This window comes from Prionailurus viverrinus, chromosome C1 (genome assembly GCF_022837055.1).
Source record: "Prionailurus viverrinus isolate Anna chromosome C1, UM_Priviv_1.0, whole genome shotgun sequence".
Classification (NCBI taxonomy): Eukaryota; Metazoa; Chordata; class Mammalia; order Carnivora; family Felidae; genus Prionailurus; species Prionailurus viverrinus.
In genome coordinates this window covers 90,670,975-90,691,425 of record NC_062568.1, presented here as the reverse complement: position 1 = coordinate 90,691,425, position 20,451 = coordinate 90,670,975, and the positions used below count along the sequence as shown (strand labels likewise).

At 35.7% G+C, this 20,451-nt stretch overlaps 1 protein-coding gene across 11 annotated transcripts in view; it reads left to right on the top strand.

Annotated features, from left to right (window-relative positions):
- The window catches only part of CCNT2 (cyclin T2), a 38,943-nt gene extending 21,728 nt beyond the window's left edge, over positions 1-17,215 (top strand). For 7 of the 11 annotated variants that reach the window (XM_047873268.1, XM_047873267.1, XM_047873271.1 and 4 more), the window contains 5 exons: positions 1,414-1,476; positions 4,648-4,693; positions 6,307-6,470; positions 10,446-10,516; positions 11,039-17,215. In XM_047873268.1, coding sequence (XP_047729224.1) covers positions 1,414-1,476; positions 4,648-4,693; positions 6,307-6,470; positions 10,446-10,516; positions 11,039-12,466 — 1,772 coding nt within the window. In that variant the 3' untranslated portion in view covers positions 12,467-17,215. Of the gene's footprint in view, positions 1-1,413; positions 1,477-4,431; positions 4,526-4,647; positions 5,013-6,306; positions 6,471-10,445; positions 10,517-11,038 lie in introns of those variants that run through there. The other 4 variants (XM_047873270.1, XM_047873269.1, XM_047873277.1 and 1 more) reach the window with 3 other exon arrangements.
- The last annotated feature ends 3,236 nt before the right edge of the window (positions 17,216-20,451 follow it).

The following is a 20,451-nucleotide window of genomic DNA, read 5'->3' as shown; positions in this document are numbered from 1 at the left end:
AGTATAAAAAGATACAAAAATAAAAGTGAAAATCTTATTCTCACCAAATCCACTGACTTAGCATGTTATTTTTTATATAAAATTATATAAATATGAAATTTATAAAGACTTGTGTAATAAAGTTTGAAAGGAAAATTATATTATTTTAAGGGGAACATTAGAATTGACAGTATACACCTCTGGCTTTGATTAAAGTATGGTTTTGCAGGTTTAATTACAGTAGAAATATAAATAGATCACACAACAACTTTATAAATCTAGATTACCTGTGTATTAGGATGTCACTCGTTTACTGCTTCTGAAGATGCTAGATGTGACCTCCACTTTTAAAAAATTTTTTTTTTAATCTTTAGTTTTGAGAGAGGGACAGAGTGTGCGCAGGGGAGGAGCAGAGAGGGAGATACAGAATCTGAAGCAGGCTCTGAGCTGCAGCACAGAGCAGGACGTGGGGCTCGAACTCAAGAACCGTGCGTGACCTGAGCCGAAGTCAGGACACTCAACTGACTGAGCCACTCAGGCACCCCAACGACCTCCACTGTTTAAAGAAAAAGAAAAAAGCCTGCCTTACCTAAGGGTTGAATAGACATTAAAAGCTCTTTCAGCATTTTATCTTTGGTTTTAGAAAAAGTGATTTAAAGAATCTTGAGGCTACAAGGTTTACTTGTCTTAATCACTTTATTATTAATGAAACGTAGTTATAAACTAACTGGTTGAAACCCTTTGATTTAAGGCATACTAAGAAAATAAGAGGACCGTAAATCATTGAAATGGTCTTTCTTCCCACTATGGGGCAGATTATATTTATGAAACATACCCTTTTTCCATCTTATAAAAAGGAGAGTTGGAATACATTTTAAAAATATATTACATGGACACCTGGGTGGCTCAGTCAGTTGATCATCTGCCTCTTGATTTTGGCTCAGGTCATGATCCTAGAGTCGTGGGATTGAACCCTCCGTCAAGCTCTGTGCTGAGCATGGAACCTGCTTAAGATTCTCTCTCTCCCTCCCCCACTCACACGCATGTGCTCTCTCTCTCAAAACCTATATGTGTATATATATATTATGTAATTGAATTATTTTATTAATGGTTGTATTTTTCATATATTTCAGTTTGTTTTTAACCTGAGGGTAATCGTAATTAATTGTAAATCAGAATTTTTAATAACTATTACCGTAATCTATAAATAACTTTGCTGTCAGTTTTCCTAAGTGGACGTTGTTTTTGAAAAGAAATTATTTCTCATCGTTGATGGTATAATGAGCATGTCAGTGACAGAAAATAACTTTGCCTTTGGATCTTTTTAATAATGAACAATATATTATACATTTATGGTTGTGCTGATGAATGGCATTTCTCAGTCAAGTATTGTAGTGTGATAAGTGATTGGGAAAAAAGTGCTTTTCATTTCAGGTTTTGAGATCACCATTGAACATCCACACACAGATGTGGTGAAATGTACCCAATTAGTAAGAGGTAAGTGATCTTTGAAATTTCTGAATTAAGTGTTAATACTTTTTATTGTCTATAATTGATTTGAATGAGTTTTATTAAAATGGGGGAAATACCATTTTGAAGCAACATCTTTTGTTGTTCTACATCTACCTGTTCATCTTCTTCTGTATGTGGTGAATTAGCTTCCTTTAAACTTAGGTGAGAATCTTTCAGTAAAAAAACTAGAGGGCTTCCAATTAATAGGACTCTCTCAACCTACTTATTAGGCTAATAAGCCAGTTCCCATTTTAGTTAATGTTTAAGAAGTTGACCATTAACACATACACACAGAAAATTTCTGGTTTCTGTCAAACTTTCATTGACCTCTAGGAAAATGATGACAGTTTAAGAATTTGGAGGCCATCCTCATGTCTTTCAGATAAAAATTGTCTTAGCAGATTTGCCACTTTGGAAATGTTTTCCCCATATTCATTTGAAAACAACAGATTTAATACATTTTTCAAAGTTCTGTAGCATTCCTAAAAATAATTTCCTTTTTGTGTGTAATGGGGAAGTATATTGTATGATACAGGCAGCATGTGATGTGCCTTTTAAGCCTTTTAAAATAGGAGTAGGAACTTTTTTTTATTTGCTTTACTGCTTCTAAAGCATGTGGTACACACTTTTCTACTCTTGTTAATGAATTCTATGTATCTGTTCATGTATCCCTAGAAATATTTTTTACATAGTTGCATGTTGTTACACTACTTCTTACTTCTTCTTTCCTGTTTGCCATTTGAAGTGTTACTGTACTAAGAGCAACCACTTGGAACCTTCAGTGTGCCTTTTTCTGTTACTTTCTTTTTTGAAAATTAAATTTTGCAGTTTCATTCTTTTACCACCAGACTTCTTTTCTTTAGGTTTATTCTAAACAGAATGGGTAAGACTTTTGAAGGCCTTTTTTGATTTTTAGTGTTTACCTGAAAGTCTCACATTTTATTCATTTTAAATTGAATTCATATACCTACGTAGGATTTTATTATGTTAATGGCTATATTTAAAACAAACAAACCTGTTGTCACAGTGTCATTGTTCAGAACTGGACTTCTGAAAGAAAGTACCTTGTTTGTTTGTTTATTTTTGGTTTTTAATAGCTAGCACCTGTTATGACTTGCAAAGTAGAACATATTTAATTATGGTTCCTGTTCTTCAGGGTTATCTGAATATGATTGATAGCACATTTTTATCCACCGAATTACAGTGTAGTATAGAATTCATATAGATAACTAGTGTACATGTTGAATTAAAAAAAAAAAAGCCTTAGAGTAAGCTATTTCTGTTAGAATAATGGAGAGCCATATAACTTTGCTCTAAACTAAGCCTGGTGAAGACATTTTTATAGCTTAAAATACATATACACAGATACTTTTATAGCTTAAAATACACACACTTAGTAGGAAATTAAACTGGATTTTCAGCTTGGTATTATAGTGACATTTGAGTCATCGTTAAGATCCTTAAAGTTTAGTAGCTGTTGTACGTGTTCCCATATATCTAAAGCTAGAGACATGAAGTCCATTCATTTGCAAAGTTGAATAGTAAGTTTTAAAAACATTCACAAAAACTGCAAATTTGATATTTTATCCAAAACAGAATATTTAAATCTAATTTTTTGTTGTTAATGTTTAAAATGTGATCAATTCTTAAATTGTAGTGCAAATTTTATATATGTTTAACTTCATTTTGTCTGACTAACATTTCAGGTAACTATGGTTTACATCTCACTCCATTTAAAAACATTGTTTCATGTTTGGTGTCTGTTTTCTTTGCTCTGTTATAACTTTCTGCTAACAAAAGAACATTTTTCCTGCATTCTTCCTGTGTTGCACACTGATTATTAATAGGTTATTTTGAATTTAGATATATTCTGAGGTGAAAACTGCTATGGCAATTTAAAATTATTTTTACTTCCTTCTCTACATATTTTGATTCTTTGTGGGGATGGGGGGTAGTAGTGGTTTGGTTTCTTTAAGGTTCTCCCCACCACCCCCACCCCAAGATGAGAAAGTTGATATTATGCTACTTTGCTGAAGAATTGGCTAATGTCATTTTACAGGGACCTTTCATTTCTGTGATTTCTCCTTCCCTCCCCACCAGGAAAGAATGCCATACATAAGTCACACTGCCTCCAAGACATCTGATGCTTTGACACTCTTCCTTAGCACAACTCTGCTAAGCCCAAATCCCTTTTGTATACCTTATGTTGGTGATCCACATGGGGCAGCAGGGATTACAGGTGCCACGAATAAAAATAGAGGGCAAAGAATTTGAGGCCTGTTAGAGAGGGGTGAGTTGAGGTGAACTGGTCCTAGGTGAGCAGAGGGGAAAGGTACATCAATGATTATGAATGTAATTGGGGGAAAAGGGAAATTATAGCAAAAGAATCCCCATTGGGAAGAAAAAGCAGAAAAAAAGTGAGCGGGGTACTACTGTTTTCAGTTTCCATGACTTAAACTAGTTGTTAAAAATTGCTTTTCTTTTGGGGACCAGTGCTGAAGCATCCTGATTGCCTAGAGTATGTGTATCTTTTCTAAAGTTGACAATTGGATACTGTAAGAAATATATATGCAGTGGAGTTTTCTATACCTACGCCCTTGGGATGTTTCTAGGTTGTTAATTCTCTGTTGATGCTTAGTAGCATGAAAAACAGCAGTTTGTGCTGTCTTGAATTTGGGGGGTGGGGGTTTGTTTTGTTTTCTTTTCTTTGGATGGAAGTACTTAAGCCAACTTAAATATGATGACTGAGGATTAAGTCTGGCAGGCAACTCTTTGTGTTTTGTACTAGACTTCAAAATCTTTTCTTCTTCTTCTTCTTCTTTTTTTTTTTAAATCCAGGAGAATGCTTTATTGCAACTTTTAGCTGACTAGATGCTTAACTTAGTAACAAGTTTAGCCCTTGTAACTGGCTAGCTAAAAGCAAATCGGCTTGTTTCTCAGATCTTTGGGGGATAGCAAGAAACATTTGAGTGAATGTTGTTGAAGATTTTCAGTAGTATAGAAAATGATGGCGCTCTTGTGATATTTGTAAGTAGTAAGTAAAATTTACTTTTTGTGTACAAAACTTTGAAGTTTTTGTTGTGTTGAGAACTTTTTGATGATAGCACATTAGAGCTGACAGTATTGTCTTCGTTTTTTTTTTTTCTTTTCTTACAGCAAGCAAGGATTTGGCACAGACATCCTATTTCATGGCTACCAACAGGTTGTTATCCTGACCCTCTTTGTTGCACTGTTGTAGCACACTATAGCTTCCTTTAATGCAGGGCCCCCTCAATGTGTCTCTTACCCTTGTTGCAACAGGAGACTGGACCATCTACTGTGGTGGTACCTTCCTGTCTGCTTTGCGGTGTATTGTACAAGGGACTTTTGGCACAGAGGGGTTAAATGCACATTGTGAAGTGTAGTGGTGCTTTCTGATGACATATTCTCGATTTGTGAGTGCATAAGTCTAAAATTGGTAGCCTGAATAGCAGCTAAAGATTACAAAGAGCTAAACTTAACGTAGAAATTCGAGCAACTTGGTAAGTATAAAGCTATTTCTAGTTTACAATTATAGTTAAATGACAATTTTTTAAAATTTCACATTGATCCAATTTTAACTTTAAAATAATCATTAAAGTTTTTTTAATAAATAAAATTTATATAACTTGGGTTTTTTTCCAGATAATACCCACTAGTAGTAAATCAGAACTAGCCAAGTCCTGTCAGTGCCTAGATTTGCAGAAATACAATTTTTACTTTAAGAAAACTTAACTTCCTTTTCATTTTACATAAAAATTTTGGTGTGGGTTTGCAGTTGATGAACATTTTTCATCTCCATCAATTCTGAACTGAACTGAAAGAATAATTTTTTAAAGCATTTAATATCTAATACATAATTCTGTTCTGGATTGATTATATGAATGCCTTAAATTTGTTTTTTAAATGGGTCGTTGGGGAGGAGGGCACCAAAGTAGCATTGTATGGTCCTTAATTTCTTGTGACACTGTTTTAACTTTTATTTAAAACTTTAGATTGGCAAATACCAATATATTTTCTTAGGTATATGTTGTTGGGATTTAACTCCTATCCCTAGGAGTTTTGAACGACAAAAAGAAAGTACTAAATTTAAAACTTTGGTTAGAAAAGGCATGCTGTAACGTGTTATCACATGCCCAAATTTGGGACATAAAGTGGAAGGAGAAAAGTAGCGTTTTTATAGTATTTAGCAACATTGGGCCTTGAAGCTGTTCAACAAAAGGTAAGTTTTCTCTGTGGCTTTGCTGAAAAGACAGAGGTTTACATAGATAAGTGTTAGATTCTCTTTAACTTACTTAAGAATTCTGTTAACCCACATCAAATGGTGGAATCTCTGATTCTGACTTCATTCTGTAATGTGATGTTGAAATTACTTGGCAGTATTATGGAGAATCTTCTGCTTTTTCTTTACTTTTTTGCCATGACATTACAAAAGAAGCAAAAATACCACAAAAAATTAAGATGTTACACTTGTTTATGCTGATTATTGGAAATATGTCTTCCCCTCCTTTTATAAAGAAGTAAAAGTACTTCAAAATTTAGAAATATTAATATATTACTATCGATAAAATATTAATATAATGCTCTGGGAGTCACAGTGTGGAGAATGTTCATAATCTAGTATTAGAATTTTATAACTATAGTGTTAGCTTTTAATTTAAAAATAAGGTTTTATACTCGACTTGAAGAAAACCTTTATAATTATGTTTGTGCTCTAATCTTACTGGTAAATGTTTTTCTTTGTTTTACATACTTGAATTACTGTGGTTCTTCGTTTTCAAACCTGCTCCACAACAGTCTACACCTTACCACCTTCTGTCTTCAGTACAAACCAACAGTGATAGCATGTGTATGTATTCATTTGGCTTGCAAATGGTCCAATTGGGAGATTCCTGTGTCAACTGATGGAAAACATTGGTGGGAATATGTCGATCCTACAGTTACTCTAGAATTACTAGATGGTAAGTAGAGAAAGAGGATTTTTTTTTTTTTTACATTGAAAATATTTTTTTATTATGGAAAATTCTACCTACTTTAGTATAGGTTTGAAAATAGCAAGTCTCCGTAGACTCATACTTAAGTGAACAGTTACCGATTCTGGCCAATCCAGCATCTCCCTGTCCCCCTGTAGTTATTTTGATATTAATCCCAGATCTCTTTATTAATATTTGTGTTTCAAAAGATTCCTCAAAAACATAACTATAATTTCATTTTAACAATTTGTTAATAGAATTTAAAAGTATAATTTACACGATCAAATGAACAGGATGAAAATAAGGATTTGTTAGCCTAAAGAAAAACAACTAAAAAATAAAAACTTGAACATATTTTAACCACCAATGAATATCTATAGCCCTATCAGGACTTCTCAAAAAACATTATGATTTATAATGCTATAGGTTGACAATGCAAGAATCTCAAAGTCGGGTATAATTTATTGTAGAAGATGTGAAGCTATGAACTAAAGGTATTTTCAGGGTAACATTCCTTGTTCTGTAGTTCCACTGATAGTGAAGTGTGTCATTGTTGCCTTGTATTATTAAATATGAATTGAAAAAATCAGGGGTGCAGATTCTGTAAATTGTGAACCAGGAATTGAGTCTTCTGATAAGAAATTTCTTTGGTAAGAAATAAGCTGACCAGAGGCAGGAGAGATTCTTGGGGATTAAGACATTTTAGCCACATACTGTAGATTTCAGAAAGGAAATAGATTATGCTTCTTGCCTAAAAGATACACTGTTAGGTTTTTGGCTGCTTCTTTTTGTGAGCTTTCCCTAACTTCCGTTGCAAGATTGAAGCTCATGGGAAAACAATTTATATCTATTCCTATTGAGGACATCTGTTACATAGAGACCCCTTTGGGTTTCACATGTGATCTTCCAATAAAATTTCAACATGTTTCTGTAAGCTAGATGTTTCTTTTCTCTAATGAGCCAAATAGTAATAACTCTTTCAGAGTTTATAGACTCTTTGGTCTATGCCAACTACACAACTCCTGCCCCTGTAGCTGGAAAGCAACCATAAGCAATACGTAAATGAATGGATATGACTGTTCCAGTAAAACTTTGTTTACAAACATGGGGGTATAGGTCATAATTGTGATAGTTTGCCTTCCTTTTTTCTAAAATATGCCTCCTTTTTAGATCTCTTGATTTTCAATTTTTGTTTCCTCCGTGAAAAATTTCATCCAGTGTATGTATCTCGTACTATATTACTGCCACATGATTTTATGCTCTTTTCCTTACATTGCCAGAGGTTTTTTTAAAGTTTAACAAGAGAAGGAATCTTCAGTGAGTTAAAATGGCATCTTTTAAAAACCAATGGGGGGCACTTTTTTTTGTCATCTATGACTTGAAAATTAGGTTTTCTGTGCTTCCATCTTACTTTGGCAGTTAACAGATGAGAAGAAGTAGGCATCGTCTGAATAAAAATAGTTTATATACATGGTCCTAAAGTAAAGGTCACAAAAAGCAAGTGATCTGCCTTTTATACTGCTCCTAAATTGTACTTAAAGTTTTTTTTTGACATGACAGAGGCCACCCAAATAACCATCTGCTTCTGTGCTGAAAAGGCTCAAGTTTATTAAATTGGAGAGCCACTGAATATGAATCTTGGGACATGTAAGACATTGACAGTTTCAGCATGGTATATAGCAGCGTTTCTCGGTGTTTTGATCACAAAAAAAGAAAAAAGTAACAAAGTTTAAGATATATCTGAATTTGAATCTGGTGTTGAAGCATCAGTGTTCACTGAAATAATTCATGTAATGACTCTTCCAAAAACAGCTTTGGCTTGGACTTGGCCTGCCTGTAATATTTTTTGTTGTTGTTTTTGTTTTATAATTAATAACAAACCCTCATCTGTTTTTTGTATTTAATTTTTTTCTGTATAATTAGCCTTGAGGTAAAAAGGCTCTCTTTTAAGGACCATACTGTGATTTTTGTGTATATAACTAATATATTGGCAGTGATTATTTGACAGATTCTTTTGATTGTCCATTGTAAAATTTAATAAGAAAGTAAAAACAAGCCTTATATTTTATACCTGCTATGTAGGCAGGTTTGGGACCAAAAAACTTTTTTAATTTATTTATTTTGAGAGAGAGCAGCACAAGCAGGGGAGGGGCCGAGAGAACAGGAGAGAGTAAATCCCAAGCAGGCTTCGCACTATCAGCACAGAGCCCTATGCAGGGCTCTATCCCATGAACCATGAGATCATGACATGAGCCAAAACCAAGAGTGGGACGCTTAACCGACTGAGCCACCTAGGCACCCCTGGACCAGAAACTTGATGTGCACATAATCTTTGACAACCAAGCTGTTAAAGAAATTGAATCAAAACAATTTCTTGTTAATTTTGAACCCAAAATTATTGTGTATCTGCTAGATTTATTAGTGTCCAAGTGGAAAGGTGTTTGTTTGCTTATTTGTTTGAAATTAAAGAGTAGTGGTCCAGGCATTAGATAGCTTTCATTCAAACTGAATCAGAAAGTTCATGAATCTTGAGCAGGTTATAGTTATCACAGCTTATAAACATATAATAAATGCTAAGTTTTTGCATATTTTTTACTTTAAGATAAATTCTGTATGGTCTTAATTTTCGTTATCAGTTTAGCATGTTTGCCTAGAATAGTTTACAGAGAAGCTTACTATGTATACTAAAAAAATAATAAATGAATCTGTGTAGTCTCTACTGAATTGGCATTATTAATATTATGTGATACTATAATTCATTTGACTGGTATTAATATTTGTCTTGAGTGGTCAATAGCCTAGTGGTCAATGTCCCTATTTGGGGGTAGAAAAGTATAATTCACCATAACCACACCATTTTGGAAGTGAGTCATTTCACTGTGATGCTAAATTTAAGGGAAAAATGAGGTAAAAATATATGACCCAGGGTAGTTTTAATAATACGTTAATAGTAATGATTGCTAGGAGAATATGAGTGTAGGTCGAGGAATTCTTTTCATTTAACTTTGAAATAATTTTAAACTTAAACTACAAAATAGTAGTTTCTATATACTCTTTACCTGGTTTCTCTAACGTTAACATCTTATAAAATAATACATGATTATCAAAACCAAGTAATTAACATTGGTACAGTAGTAACTAAATGACAAGTTTTATTTGATTTCCTCAATTTTTCTGTTCTAGGATCCTATGTTCCATTTGGTTGATGTGCCCCTTAAATCCCTTCCAAACTATGACAGTTTTTCTATCTTCCCATTTTTTTATGACCTTGACATTTTGAAAAATAATGGTCAGTTATTTTATAGAATGTTCCTCAATTGGACTTTGATGTTTTCTCATTATTAAATTGAAACTTTGTATTTTTGGCAAGAATACCACATAACTGGGAAATGGGTTTTGCGTTACTCAGTGCACCTTATCAAGGAGTCCTTCATATATCAAGGGGTATATCTTACTGGTGATAATGTTAACCATGGTCATCACTTGGTGGTATCTGCTGGGTTCCTCCATTGTAAAGTTACTGTTCTTCTCTTTGTAATTAAATATCTTGAGGAAGGTATGTTAGGATTATACAAATACCTCCTTTTCCTTTAAACTTCTGCCCATTAGTTTTAAAGAATCTATCGATGGATCTTGCCTGCAATAATTATTACTATGATGTTTGCCTAATGAAGATTTTCTATTTGGGGGGAATTTTTTTAATGCTACTAAATTTTCCAGAGATTCTGAGTAAGCATGGGGGCGGGGGGAATGACATTTATTTATTCATTCATTCATTCATCTGTGATTCATCTTTGAAAATAGTTCAGATCTGTGTCTAGTTCTTTATTTGCTGAAGGTTGAATAGGAGGGTAATAGTGAAGTAGATGAACTCTTGAGGCCCGCTTTTTAATATTGCCCACTTGAGAGAAATATAAATCCTAAAGACACCTTCTAAGTTTTAAATTTAAATTTTATTTTTAGAGCTAACACATGAGTTTCTACAAATATTGGAGAAAACACCTAGTAGGTTGAAGAGGATTCGAAACTGGAGGGTAAGAGAATTGGCAGGGTTTAATAGAATATCAGTTTGTCACTTATCTAACAAGTACATAGCTAACCAGTTTGAATTTTTTGGTTAAATATTCTTATTTCCGGTATTCCTAACTAATTACAGTGTATCATAAACTGCATACACTCAATAGTTTATTCAACTGCTGTGTCCAGTGGACTTTGCTAATAAGTACTTTATAAATTTCTTGTTTAATTCTCACAGTGATTATAATGGAAATATTCTCCTTATTTGACAAATGGGCAAATTAAAGCCTAGACACGTTAAATTACTTTCTCAAATGCTGGGCTAGGATTTAACCTGTATCTAACTCTGAAACCAGCGGTTACCACTTTATATAGCCCCCTTTTGTGCCTCTAAATAAGATAGTTACTTACTGGCAACATAAAGCCTTGAACCCCAGGTGGTTTTGTTTGCATATATTTAATAGAGATTTTTATAAGGCAGAGAAAATTGTATTAAATCCCTTTGCTGTCATCACTTCTTTTGTGTTTTATTTAAATAGGCCAATCAGGCGGCTAAGAAACCAAAAGTAGATGGACAAGTTTCAGAAACGCCACTTCTTGGTTCATCTTTGGTCCAGAATTCCATTTTAGTAGATAGTGTTACTGGTGTGCCTACAAACCCAAGTTTTCAGAAACCATCTACATCAGCATTCCCTGCACCAGTCCCTCTAAATTCAGGAAGCATTTCTGTTCAAGACAGCCACACATCTGATAATCTGTCCATGCTAGCAGCAGGAATGCCAAGTACCTCATACAGTTTGTCATCACACCAAGAATGGCCTCAACATCCAGAATCAGCAAGGACAGAACAGATGTATTCACAGAAACAAGAGACCTCTTTGTCTGGTGGCCAGTACAACATCAACTTCCAGCAGGGACCTTCTGTGTCACTGCATTCGGGATCACATCACAGACCTGACAGAATTTCCGATCATTCATCCATTAAGCAAGAATATACTCAGAAAGCAGGGAGCAGTAAACACCATGGACCAATTTCTGCTACTCCTGGAGTCATTCCTCAGAAAATGTCTTTAGATAAATACAGAGAAAAGCGTAAGCTAGAAACCCTTGATCTGGATGTAAGAGATCATTATCTAGCCGCCCAGGTAGAACAGCAGCACAAACACGTGCAGTCACAGTCAGCCAGCAGCAGTTCTGTCACTTCTCCCATTAAGATGAAAATTCCCATCACAAACCCCGAAAAACCTGAAAAATACACAGTGGATAAGAAGGAAAAGAGTGGATCACTAAAATTACGGATTCCAATACCACCCGCTGATAAGAGTGCCAGTAAGGAAGAACTGAAAATGAAAATAAAAGTTGCTTCCTCAGAAAGACATAGCTCTTCTGACGAGGGCAGCGGGAAGAGCAAGCATTCCAGCCCACATGTTAGCAGAGACCATAAGGAGAAGCACAAGGACCATGCCGCGAACCGCCACCACCCCAGCGGGCACAAGCATTCCCACTCCCACAGTGGCAGCAGCAGCGGTGGCAGTAAACACAGTGCCGATGGAATCCCACCCACTGTTCTGAGGAGTCCTGTTGGCCTGAGCAGTGATGGCATTTCCTCTAGTTCCAGCTCTTCGAGGAAGAAGCTGCATGTCAATGATGCATCTCACAACCATCACTCCAAAATGAGCAAAAGTTCGAAAAGTTCAGGTAGTTCATCTAGTTCTTCCTCCTCTGTTAAGCAGTATATATCCTCTCACAACTCTGTTTTTAACCATCCCTTACCCCCTCCTCCCCCTGTCACATACCAGGTGGGCTACGGACATCTCAGCACCCTCGTGAAACTGGACAAGAAGCCAGTGGAGACCAACGGTCCTGATGGCAATCACGAGTACAGTACAAACAGCCAGCATATGGACTACAAAGACACATTCGACATGCTGGACTCGCTGTTAAGTGCCCAAGGAATGAACATGTAATCATTTGTTTAGGTCCATTTTTCCTTTACTTTTTTAATTTAAAAATGGTTAGAATGGAAAACTTCCTCCTGATCTAGCAGTGGTGACACCTGCTATTGCTGCCACTGTTTCAATATTTGTAAGTGCTGCTTTATTCTTCATTCTGAAAAGAAGAGATTATAGTAAACAAGTCTTTATCTCCACATATGATAGTGTTATAAATACTGTAAAAGCATGGAAGGTGCAAAACTCAGTATTTCTACAATTGCAGCTAAGAACATTAGGATGAATGGCTGGCTGCTTCTAGGAATATAAGATGCCTCAAGCATTCATTATTTATAATTTGAATACTGTAGCTATTTTATGTTGTTGTTGCTTGGCTTTCGAATGAGTGTAAATTGTTTTCTTTTTGTGTATTTATACTTGTATGTATGATTTGCATGTTTCGATGATAAAGGGATAAAACAGTATACTGACAACTGTTTACAAGAAAGTGGAGAAAAATGTACATACATTTTTGTATGTTTAGATATTACCATAAATACTCAGGATTGGAGCTGCTTGTAAGTATAACAATATAACTTTATTTTATCTTGTCCGAGTCCATCACTAATCTAAAACAAAGGTGGCACTTTTTCATGTTAACCTTAAACTCTAGGCCTTACTGGAAGCCACTGAAGGGGGACACTTCACTACAGATGGGTATGCAGTGCCACAGATGGTCATTTATTTACACTGTGAGGCACTGAACTTTTGCCTTCAGAGCTTCTGACCAGGTTGGCTGCTGAAATAGCCCCTACTTTTCTGAAGGCTTGAAGAGGAAAAAAATAAAGTTTACATACTCTTGATGTGAAGTGCATTTTAAATGTGTGTTGGCTTGTTGCAGTACTATAAACACAGAGCTGTTAATAATGGTTATGTAGATTACTGTGATTTGAAAACTAAACTCACAAAAACTTATATAGTGAAGAATTAGTAAGTTTTTTTCTTAAATAAAGAACTTTAACACTACATATTTTACCAGTAAACAGGGATTGCTTTTCCTTTAGTGTTCAGAATGACACCATATTCTTAAACATACTCCTCCCCTGAAGTGTGTTCGTGTGTGATGCCATATTTCTTTTTCAGGTAAATGCAGTCTTCCTTATAGAAATGAAATTAAACCTGTCGCTCTCTCGGTTCTTTTATATTCTTCTAACAATAAATACAAAGTAAAGATCATTGACTGTGCATCGTACCTATATATACAGCTTATGGTTGTTACCAAGAAGCTCTGTGAGAAAAAAGGGTTAGCCTCCAGGTGAACAGCTAGTGGAGGTTTTCCGTTTGTTGCACATCCCAGTATATTCCTGTTGAGGTCAGGTTTGCACAGTCATCTAACTTCTGAACAAACAATAGACTTTAACTTGTTTAAAATTTGTCTGAAACACCAATAATGTGGCTCCAGTTTCTCAGCTAATCTTGAATTTATTCTGTGGTAAATCTTTGAGCTGTTGAGTATCTTTAGATGGGGTGAATTCAACTTTTGTTGAACTAAAAACTGTCTTAATTTTTTCCTTTATGTATATGAATTATTTTTGTTAAAAAGCCACTGATACGTGCACAATTGTAATTTTACTCAAGTATGTTGCAGTTGTAAATATTAGAGTTTAATCTCGTGCTCTACTTTATTTAGCAATTACTTAATTTGCCAGTAGCTCTATAATTTTTTTTAAGATAATTGTTCATTATTTTGTCAATGCTATTTGAACTTAGGATACTAGGAGCCTCTTTCCAGGGACTTTGCCTAGGGAGCATGTCCTAACATTTGTTCTTGTCTTGCATAACTTTAGTAATCTTTGTCATTACGTGTAACTTTGTTGCTCTGTATGGCATATTATTGTATCCATAAACACAGTAATTTTGATACAGTTCTACTTTTACAGTGGTACATAATTCGAGGACTAGTATAGAATTAAGCTGAGTGCAAGATGAGGGAGGGAAGGGTTTTGTTCTTGGTAATTTAGATGTGAAACCTCTAAGGAGCTATCATGTGAAACGACATAGGGTGGTTGTGCTACTGTATAATTGGGGATGATAATACCAGGAATTTTAATAAGATTTTGTAAAGAGTATCCAAAAAGTAGTGAACTTATTTTCAGTATGACATAGAAACAATGTGAATATTTAAGGTCTGTGACTATACTTAAACTTCACTAAGAATTTGCAGAACTGTTTCGAGATGTGGGAATAAAGGTAATTTTGTTGAATCTTTATTGGTGCTAATGATGGACAGTTTAAAAGGTAGCTAGTATATATTGTTATGGGTCAGTACTTATTAGTACTTCCAGAATTGAATTTGAAATGCTATGTATTCACTTTTCACTCTGTAAATGTAATTCTTTACGATGACTTTATTTATTAAAGGGCAGCCAGTTGTAATTTGTACAGGATTGTGTGAGCTATTCAAACTCTTTAACCTCTGAACAGGATTATAGCTTCCAAATGCACCGTGGGGATGAATATGAAAATCCTTTTAAGTTTCATTTCCATTAAATGAAAACCCCTATTACTCATATTACTGTTAATTTGCTTTACCCATCTCATTTGCATAAAATAGTTCATCAGCCTAGTCCCAATAGGCTCAACCAAAGAAAAAGACTCCAATGAATGGACGTTATTACCGAGTCTTTTTGTAAGTAGCCATAAGTAAACCAAAATAGTATCATCAAATTTAGGTATGAAATTCCACATGTGCAAAGTACTGTTAAGGTGATTTACATTTTTGATGAGATTTTTTTTAAATATTTGAAATATTAAAAAGCGTTATCTTTAAACATCCTTTAAAAGAGTGATTCATTTTTTTAGTTGTCTTTTCCCTAGGTCATAGTTTTCTTACCTTTATGCAGAAGCACATTGCATAGAAAGGCTTTACTTCTACCTCTCTAAGTAGTTTTCCAGTATTGAGCTGTGCCCCCCTATATATTTGCCTTAGCTACTTTAAAATATGCTTTCGGAACCAAAAAGCAAAGGAGAGTTTGTTTTTCACTGAGACATTCTTGGAGGCCTGCTTAACCAAACTAGTGGTGATATCCTTTAGTGGTACAACCTTGCAAAATGCCCCAATTCCTTCTTGTTTTACCTGAGGTTCGTTTCTTAAGTTTGTCTTTGGAAGCAGTTAAAGGTGCGTCTTGGTCTTTCTCTGCATGTGCAGATGCATTCTGGTTAGAATCGTTGATCCACATTTCTTCCATGCCATGTGAGAGGTGCTTGCATCACTTTGTTACCAACAGGTTATAATTAGGGTAGGAGACCTTATTTTTGGCCTACCCTCCTCCAACTTAACGAGATGACTAGTCTCCTTCAGAGAACCAAATTTTAAATGTGTTTGTTAGTTACCAGTTGCCTTGCCTTAAAGCATTTTGAGCACATTTTTTGGTTAGATTTGAGAATTTAAATTGCTGATTTTTATTCTTTAACCAACCTTAGAGATAAACCACTGCTTGCCTATGCATCACTGTTGTGTACTGTAGAATTATCTTTGGTTGATCAGATATTTTAGGGTATTTTGCATTTACTACGGAAATAAGAAGGGTTGTTTTGGGGTTTGTTTGTTTACATGGTAGTAGTATCTCTAAAGGAAGACAGTTATGTTCTCAAGACACCTCATCATTCCCAAATTTTATCTAATCAGTGAGCAGTTGTTTCTTGCCTAGTACTGTGCACTTTTAAGATCTCTTTGCTGAGGAACATTAGAGAGCCCTTGTGGAAGAATTCTTGATTCAGCAGTCTCTTGCTCAAGAGGCTTTCTTGGAAGGCAATAGGGTTTGCTAACTGTATTTACAGATGAAGGCTCAGTTAATCCCATGCCCAGGTAACTTGCATTAACTGAGCTAACAGAATGATACTTGTTAATTTTGTGTACCCATGTATTTATGATAGGCGATTTAGAAAACAGCACATTCTGTCTCTGGCGTCCTAGGGTGTGAAGTTATGATACCATCGTATTGAGAATTCACAGTTACGTTAAGATCTGAAATTTGATTGCTGTAAGCTGACGTATGTAAGTCAAATAGAAGTTTGCTTGTTTTGTAAGGGAAGTTTGCCTTGGAAACGTCTGTCTTTATAATAGAGATGATCTTGCCAGTGGGACTGGAATGCTCAGTGTTTGAGGTCTGATGCCGTGCATCTATTTTTTATTCCACAATGTTGATGTGTGCGCTGCCAGCTTTTGTTTCTGTGACTCCTCTTAACTCTGTTCTATGTAGTTTACTAGTATCTATTTTCACCTGACAGATTCTTTAGACTAGGTTGATAAGCAAGACACATTGAAGGTTGTGTGGCTCCAGCTACGAGTAATTGTGTTTTCATCAAGGTGAGGTAACCCATACCCTGTGATTCTTTAACCCCAAAGGAAATTCTGAGGGCTAATTTTCTTTATTTCAAGCTTTTGGGAGGAAGCCTTCCTTAAAATTTGTTTAGTAGTTGGTTTAATTTGATTGCCTGTTGTTTGTTAAGTAATGAGTACGTTCTTTCTTTCAAGGTATGTTTTTCAAGTGGATTTACTTGGTTTGTAAAACCTCACTTGTACTCATTTGTTGTCAGCAACGATTGGGATTTTGTTTTCTGAATGTACTCAAAACCCCCAAGGACTACTGAATAGGGTGTTTGCTAATAGAAAATCCAAAACAGGAATGTGTATATGTGGCATGAATTTGATTAGTCATTGAATTTCAGCTCCGTATCTATTACGAGGAATTATTAATAAAATGTGTTTATTGAAAATGTCAATCCAAGGCTCTAACATGTCTTGTTAATGTGAATCAGATAATTTTCAGTCCCTGGGAAATGTGGGAAATCAGACCTTAATGTAAGTTTCTCTTTATCTGAGTAACTTCATATAATCAAGGAGTGTGTTCTCTCATTCAGATTGTCCATATTTTCATCCCAGACCCACCACTTAGCTGATATCCTTGGGTGAATTAGTTGACTTTGTGTCTTGATTTCCTTACCTACAAAATGTACCTATTCTTAGGGTTGTGAAGCTAAGGAGGGAAGGCTAAAGAGAATAGATGGCATTGAAGAGAATCTTGCCACAGGTATATTTTAGATATCGGAGGGAATGAGGAAGCCCAGTCCAGGTGCATTAAACTTAGGTGTGTATTAAACTACATGCCTACTGTTTCTAGAATTTCAGTTCATTCTGATTCATACTTTGTCGTTTTCTTGGTTAAACTGTTGCATCAACTCCCCAAAAAGCAAAGAGGAATTGCAGTTATCTGGAAGGGGAATTATCCATGAAAAAAAATGTTTAATCATAAACTGCTTTATAATTACTGCCCTGTCCAACCCCTTGCTTTCCCCACGATTTGCCCATACCCTCCACTTGAAAGAAAATTGAAGCCATGCAGGATAGATAGAAAAGTTACTTTCTCTAAAATGCATCTAAAGCCTGAATGTAAAATAAATGTTTTGAAATCAGTTAAAGGAGAGTTGTCTTCATCTTCTGTTGATAACACCAGTAAGGGCCTATTGTATTAGCATATAAAAAGTTACATGAGTTTGATCTGGGAACATTACAAAAACAGTTAATTCCACTTCAAGTTAATAATTCCATTTTGTAATTCATCCTACTCCATTATGTTGGTTTTTTTTTGCCGTTTTCAATATAATGAAAAAATTGTACATTTTTGTTTTAGCTCTGGTATATGACCTGCCTTTTTCTTCTCCCCAATACTAATCTCCTGTGGCAGTGAAGAGCCTCACTAATGAAAGGGTTTTTATTTTATTGGCATGAAATTAAGAGCTTTCCCACGTTAGTGTCCAGTCATACACCCAAGATCAGTTTGGGCGTACTGTTGTTTTTAGTCTTTCAAGGCATAAATCTGCAGGAGTGGTTGCTCTAGAGATGAATTCAGTCATAGTTTTTCACAAGTTTGAGAAGTCATGCAATAGGATGAAGTACTTTAGCTTTTCTCAGGCTTGTTTGCTGTTCTGGTTTTTCACTCTTGTTAATTTTGTTTACCACCAGTGAAGATACAGATTGCCTACATTGGGTACTTTTTTTTTTTAAGTTTTATTTATTCAGAGAGAACGCGAGCAGGGAAAAGATAGAGATGGAGAAAGAATCCCAAGCAGGCTCCATGCTCAGCACAGAGCCCAACTCAGGGCTCATACTCATTAGGGTGAGATCATGACCTTACCCAAAATCAAGAGTTGGGTGTTCAAGCGACTGAGCCATCCAGGCGCCTCTCCATTGGGTACTTTGAAATTGACAGAATCCCCTGGAAAGCTGTTTTAGATGCAAGGTTCTAAGTTACATAGCCGCTTTAAGCTGAATTAATACTTACAAATGCAAGAAGTAATATGACTAAAGATGGCCCGGTAGGTAGGTGACGGAGGCTTTTGACTGCTTATTGAACAGATTAGGTGGTTTTTATTTTGGAGCTACTCATTACCATATAAAAGGCCCAGGACTGCTGTAGTGGTCATGCAGGAGGAAGTGGATAATGGAATACTGTATGCTCCCCAACCCCATATTCCAGAGCTTGCTCTTTTCCACTATGGCAGTTCTCTTCACTCAGCCACCGAGGAATGTTTGTTTACCCTGTGAGGGCTAAAATAGGTTAAATGTAGGGAAGTGCTGTAGAGTTGGAACTACTCTGACAGTTTTACCTGAGGACTTAAATTTCTTTTGGTCGAGCTTGGGGCCCAGGGCATACGAGAAGATTTAGTACATAGTGAAGTGTACTTTTGAATATAATTAAAAACTTGAATTGTGTGTGGTGAAAAGGGGGGTGGTCATAGAGAGGAAGGTGATACTGTTGCTAAGTGAAAAGTGAAAAGCTTTTCATATCATTAACCAAGTTCACTAACCAGACTGGTGGAATTTGTTTATCAGCCTCCTTGTGAGGTTTTGTCTGAGTAAAATTTGATGTAATTTTACTTATAAATCACACATCTGAGCGGCAGCAGGGAAAGGGCTGTAAAGTCACACAAATCTGGGTGGCTGTCTCATCTTCCACCTACAAGTAGGATGGCCTTGAGAAAGTCATATTTTCACTAAGAAAATGAGAATAATACAAACCCAAACCAACCAGAATTAAATGAGGTGCTTTTTTATATCAGGAGCTCAGTAAATGCCCTTCCAGCCACCACCTATCTGCACTCCCAATCTCCTTTCAGACCTTCCTTCTCCCAAAGGAACATAATAAAGGGAGCAAACATCTAGGCAATACTAAGAGCATAATTCCAACCTGTTAGGTCTTAGGCACAAAAGACTAACAAAATGATATTTTAGGTTATGCTAATATACAAGTAAATACGGGACATAGCTCTTAAATTCTTACCAAATACGAGAAAAGAACTGTACAAATTGGAAAGAAGGAAGGCATAACCACAAAGACCCATCTAAACGTGTTGACTAAAATCTTTTACCTCCAGTTGACTGCATTTCAGTTACTTCTCAAAAACTTCTAAAAAACCAGCTTGCTTTTGAACAAAATCCGACAACTGGCGTCGGAATACACCTAAAGTTAGTTTGTAATTGTGCCGCTTTGAAATGATAGCAGCCAGTACAAAGATTCTGTAGAGAGAGCTTCAACCAACAGGAAATGTAGCAGATGAGTGGAGTCACGGCAATAGAAACCTTATCAAAAACGTTTAATCCACCAACTTACAACAAGGCCTTGTAATAATTCAGACAACTTGTCCACTTTTTCTGGTGAGGTTTCCATTGGTCTGAAAATGGAAATGAAGCGTGACCTCAGTGGAGATGTCCATTCAAGTGAAGTGAGCAAAGTGCCCTGAAAAAGTTGATACGCTGACCCCCCCCCCCCCGCCCCTCTTTAAGATCCAGCTTTTATTCTACTAGCTGGCTTAGGTTTAGCTAGTTCTAGATGTGGCCATGACCTAATTGACTCTGCAAATAAGTGAAGTCTTCAAGTCGTACTACAAATTTCAGGGGAAGCAACCTGAGGCTTATGGGGCCACCTTGAATAGTACAGCTTATTATAGGCAGAAACTTG